This window comes from Hibiscus syriacus, unplaced genomic scaffold, assembly GCF_006381635.1.
Source record: "Hibiscus syriacus cultivar Baekdansim isolate YM2019G1 unplaced genomic scaffold, ASM638163v2 tig00111640_pilon, whole genome shotgun sequence".
Taxonomy (NCBI): domain Eukaryota; kingdom Viridiplantae; phylum Streptophyta; class Magnoliopsida; order Malvales; family Malvaceae; genus Hibiscus; species Hibiscus syriacus.
The window spans coordinates 232,968-238,034 of NW_024063142.1; the positions used below are offsets into that span (position 1 = coordinate 232,968).

Consider the following 5,067-nt stretch of genomic DNA (forward strand, 5'->3'; position numbering starts at 1 on the left):
TATTAATACGCCTATTGGGCAAATGGGATTTGTGTCAAATGATCTCGGGTCACAGTTTGCCTCGGTACCAACTCCGCAAGGTGGAAACACAGAGTGCCAAACATATAATCAGCTACCACAACAGCTACAAAGTGGAAAGACCGAGTCCCAAACATATAATCAGCTACCACAACAGCAACAAGTTGGAAACACAGAGTCCCAAACATATAATCAGCTACCACAACAACTGCAAGCTGGAAACATCAGATCCCAAACATATAATCAGCTACCACAACAGCAGCAAGGCGGAAACATTGGATCCCAAACATATACTCAGCTAACACAACAGCAACAAGGCGGAAACATTGGATCCCAAACATATACTCAGCTAACACAACAGCAACAAGGCGGAAACATTGGATCCCAAACATATACTCAGCTGCCACAACAGCAGCAAGGTGGAAACATTGATTCCCAAACATTTACTCAACTACCACAACAGCAACAAGGTGGAAACATTGGTTCCGAAACATATACTCAGCGACCACAACATCTCTTAATGTCTGATAAGCCTGTAGGAGAAATAATTCCCACCAAGTTGGATAGCCCGAGACAACACCAGTTACCAACTTTGAAAAAGCGCAAAGCACCAATGGAACCAATTTCTCCTAATTCTATTCCTCAAACGTTATCTTTTCCAAACAAAAGAGTGGTACAAATGGAACACAGGCCTTGGTTGCAACCAATGTCTGCTCCTAGTAAAAGACCTGTTCAGATGCAGACAGTTTCCAATTCACCTGGATCACAGTCTTCCTCAGCATCAAACAAGAAAGCAGTTCCAAATAAATCTGGGTCAACAGCTTCAAGAAATCAGCCTGCACAAAGGGGGCCCACTACCAAAGGTTCAAAAGGAGTCATTTGAATCTGTGAGGTCCAAGATGCGGGAGAATTTAACTGGTGCACTAGCCATGGTTTCTCAGAAGCAAGGTGAAAATGCAATGGTGGAGAAGAAATCAAATGGTGAAGCTGTAGGTTCCCCTGGGAAGAGAGAAGATGTTTCTCACACTGCTAATTTGAGTTCTGGTAATTCAGATTCTGTTTGCGCTATACCTGCAGAACTGCAAGGGACATTGCTCTCCAATCTTGGTGGTTCTGCTGATGGAAATAATGATGCTGCTTCTCAAACTTTGCAATATGATGGGCAGCAACTTCAAAAAAGCGATAGGTTACCTGATGAGGATGTTCCATTTAGTGACAACATTTTTGCTGGAGATGAGCTTTTGCAGGGAAATGGCCTTTCTTGGGTATTAGCACCTGAAATAGATGTGGCAAAGGAAAAAGAATTTGAAATTGATGGAAAACAAATCCCGGATAATGAGAAAAAGGGAAAGGACGATTTAGAGCAATCATTACCATCTCCACAAGAGTTGGCATATCAAATTGAAGCAGAGCTCTTTAAATTATTTGGTGGTGTGAATAAAAAGTATAAGGAGAATGGCAGATCTCTGTTGTTTAACTTAAAGGATCATAATAACCCTGAACTCAGAGAAAGAGTTATGACTGATGAAATTCCCCCAGAACTATTATGTTCTATGAGTGCTGAGGAGCTGGCTTCTAAAGAGCTTTCTCAGTGGCGACAAGCTAAAGCTGAAGAGCTTGCTCAAATGGTAGTTTTGCCTGATGTAGAAGTTGATGTTAGACGTTTGGTGAGGAAAACACATAAGGGTGAAGTTCAAGTAGAGGTGGAACAAATTGACAGTTCTGCGGTGGAAGTTTCAGCTTGAATTTCAGTCACCCAGCGACCTAAAACTGATTCAAAACAAGCTTCTAAGAATGATACTGTTGGGAATAAAGATGAATCCGATGCTGCAGGTAAAAGGAATAATCCAGAAGACCCAAATCTTACCATTACCATTCCTTCAAGTGAAGGACCTGATCCAATTCAAGGGTTGATGGGAGAGGATGAATTGAAGGATGCAGATATTCTTCCCCCAATTGTTTCCCTTGACGAGTTCATGCAATCTCTTGATTCAGAACCTCCATTTGAGAACTTACCTGGAGATGCACATCCACTTCTGATAAGAATGACTCAGAAGTTGGGTCTCACTCAAAGTCTTCTGGTCTAGCTTCACAAGATCTTTTGGATACAATGCCTAATAAACATGGCAACACTGGTTCAAGCAATCTTAAATCTGATTCAGATGTTAAGCTGAATGACAATCCTACAAAAAAGGAAACTGTAGTTTCTGTGGCCCCTTTGCAGGGTGAGCGTGTCTGGGAAGGGATGCTCCAGCTGAACATCTCATCCATGACCTCTGTCATTTGTATTTTTAAGAGGTAAGTTGTGCAAGCAGCATGTTAGGCAAGCCTAGGTTGTTCGTAGCTCCTTTTCTTTTTTCCTGATCATAATTTATTATGATTCTTTCCTTCGTGTATCTGTTCGTATATGCTTCTGTTTTGATGCTACATACCACAATACTGATTTCATCTTATCTGTGTAGTCGGATGGGTGCAGAGGCATGTGTTTTTTTTGTGAAAACAGCTTAACTATATCACAAATGAATCTAGATGAAATTAGATTATAGTGTGTTGCTTGAAGAGGAATGATCACTTCTAGGTGGAAATTTTAAATAAATTGGTGGAAGACACCCAATATCTTTTTTGGCTTACGTGATTATATATTTTGTTATGGTCTCTTTTTTTGACTTGCTCAGTAATTGTCCTTGAATTTTAACCTCATAAGGAGGAGATTACAAATATTATATTAAGGTAGGGGTTGCTGCGCATATTAACTATTTAATTTTTCATGGTGCAGTGGTGAAAAAACTACTACAAAGGACTGGCCTAGCCTTCTTGATATTAAGGGCCGAGTCAGACCTGATGCGTTCGAGAAGTTTCTCCAAGAGCTTCCTATGTCCCGGAGTCTCCAAGAGCTTCCTGTACTGCCATATTGTTTCCCAAAAGAAAATTGGGGTACCGAAAACTTTTTTATCCCAGTTTTTGGCTTCCATTTGTTTATTTTTGTTCAGTATAGAGGTAAATCTCATTTATGGAACATTGATAAGCTTTGGGGGAATTTGTTAAGCCTTAACGTAAAAATTGAAAAGACGAAAGAGATGGAACTTGAACAATATTCCTCGTTTGATTTGAACAAGAAACATGGAGAACAAGGTATATTAATGAAAAGATTGACTGCATCATCTGAAAGGAAGGGATTAAACTGATTGGCATTGCGTACAGTTGAGCGATGAATATCTGGAAAGCAATAAACGTCGCCTTGTACAAACGAATTCCGCAGGAAATAGATTCAAGGAACAAAACGTCGCTAATATTGTTCAAATTCATTTCCCTTGGCAAGTCAAACGTTCGGTAAACTCGAAACATAAAAATAGTAGAGTAAATATTTGAGATCCCTGAAGCAACTATAATAAACCATTTTATTTAGGAGGAATTAAATTTGATTTGCTTTTTTGGGGGGGTTGAAAACGGGCCTTTTATAATTGGTGAACTCGCTAAACTGATGCAACTCTCTGATGTTTTGCAGGTGGTTCATGTAGTTTGCAAGGAGGGATCAACCGAGAGTGAGTCTGGGAGCCTTGTTGAGGTAAAGAATATAAGAAACATGGAAATGAGGATTCCGTCTTTTATCTTATTATTTGTACGGTTAACTTAAAATGCTGGCCTCGTGCAGGCGGCTGATTCATATATTTTGGACGGGAGACTGGGTTTTGCCGAGGCTAGCCCTGGAGTTGAAATATATTTTTGTCCTCCACACGCTAAAACTCTTGAAAGGCTGACTAATATCCTCTCCATGGACCAACTTCAGGCTCTTAAAGCTGTTGATAATGGTCTAATTGGTGTTGTTGTATGGAGAAGAGCTCAATTAATTTCACCCAACTCAACGTCGCACCATAAATACACCTCCAAAAAGCAACACTTTACTCCTACTCCTGTTAGACCTCATGAAAAGGAAGATGCTATTACCAACATGAATACTAATTTCCCACCAAAACCTACTTCAGTTAGTGCTACCCATGTTGGACCTCCTCTACATTCCGTACCTCTCCCTCCTGATGACGATAACGTACCCCCAGGATTCGGCCCTGCTGCATCCCGTTATGAATGTGACCTACCCGAGTTCAATTTCTCGGGTGATTCAAACCCATATGGCCCGAAATACCCCACTGGGTACCAATCTCAGCGTGTTGGGATGGCCTCTTCTCATTTACATAGTCGATCATCTCACCCTGTTGATCAAATGAGGGAGCTGATATAGAAGTATGGACAATCGAATAGTAATAATGGACCTGTAGGGGTTTCGATGCGACAGTGGGATGACGATGACGATGATATACCTGAATGGCAGCCCCTAACATCTCAACAGCATCATCTGCAGCCCCCACATGGCAAGGTTCGTAGATTTCAACAGCCGATGCAGGCACCTCATCAGTTGCCCCACCAGACGTTACCAGCCATGCATGTTCAAGGTCAACACGGGAATCGGTGGGTTCCTCCGCCTGGTTCACCTTCCCCAGGCCAACCATCTGTTAATGGACCTAAAATTTACGGAACAACCGTAGGAACCAGGCAACCTGCCTGGCGAAAAGATGCTCCCCACAGTAGAGGCTTTTAGTTTCCATCCTCTTGTAAATCCATCGTTTATGTAGCCGCTTCATTTCGCTCTCATCTAATCTTCTCTGAGTTTCTTTTTTCATAACGTAGTTTCTTTATTTAAACAAGAATGATAATAAAATAGTCGGTATCAGCTATTCATGCAAATTTTAAAAATGTGATTCCTCGTGATTGATATCGGCCATTCGAGGAGGTTCAACTCCCATAAAAGCTTATGTAACTCAAGTTCATAGTGATCTAAGTCCATATATCATCAGCTCTAAGAGTTTACAGTTACAAATATATAAATACGATTATACATTGCGTATACAATTTCAACCCGTGTCCCTCAAGAATATATGAATTACACAATACAACAGAGGAAGAAAATAAATAAATAAATAATCCGATATTAGGGTAAAGTTACAGCTCTGGTGTTTCAATTCAGCCTAAACAATGGCTTGGGTGGTGCACAGG

The 5,067-nt window shown here is 40.8% G+C and overlaps 1 protein-coding gene and 1 pseudogene across 1 annotated transcript; both read left to right on the top strand.

Annotated features, from left to right (window-relative positions):
• On the top strand, positions 1-905 carry LOC120166467 (mediator of RNA polymerase II transcription subunit 15-like). The gene is made up of 2 exons (XM_039175721.1): positions 1-102; positions 154-905. The coding sequence occupies exons 1-2, from the start codon at positions 23-25 to the stop codon at positions 899-901; spliced, it is 828 nt and encodes a 275-aa protein (XP_039031652.1). The 5' UTR covers positions 1-22; the 3' UTR covers positions 902-905.
• LOC120166524 lies at positions 882-4,677 on the top strand (annotated as a pseudogene).
• Positions 4,678-5,067: the final 390 nt, after the last annotated feature.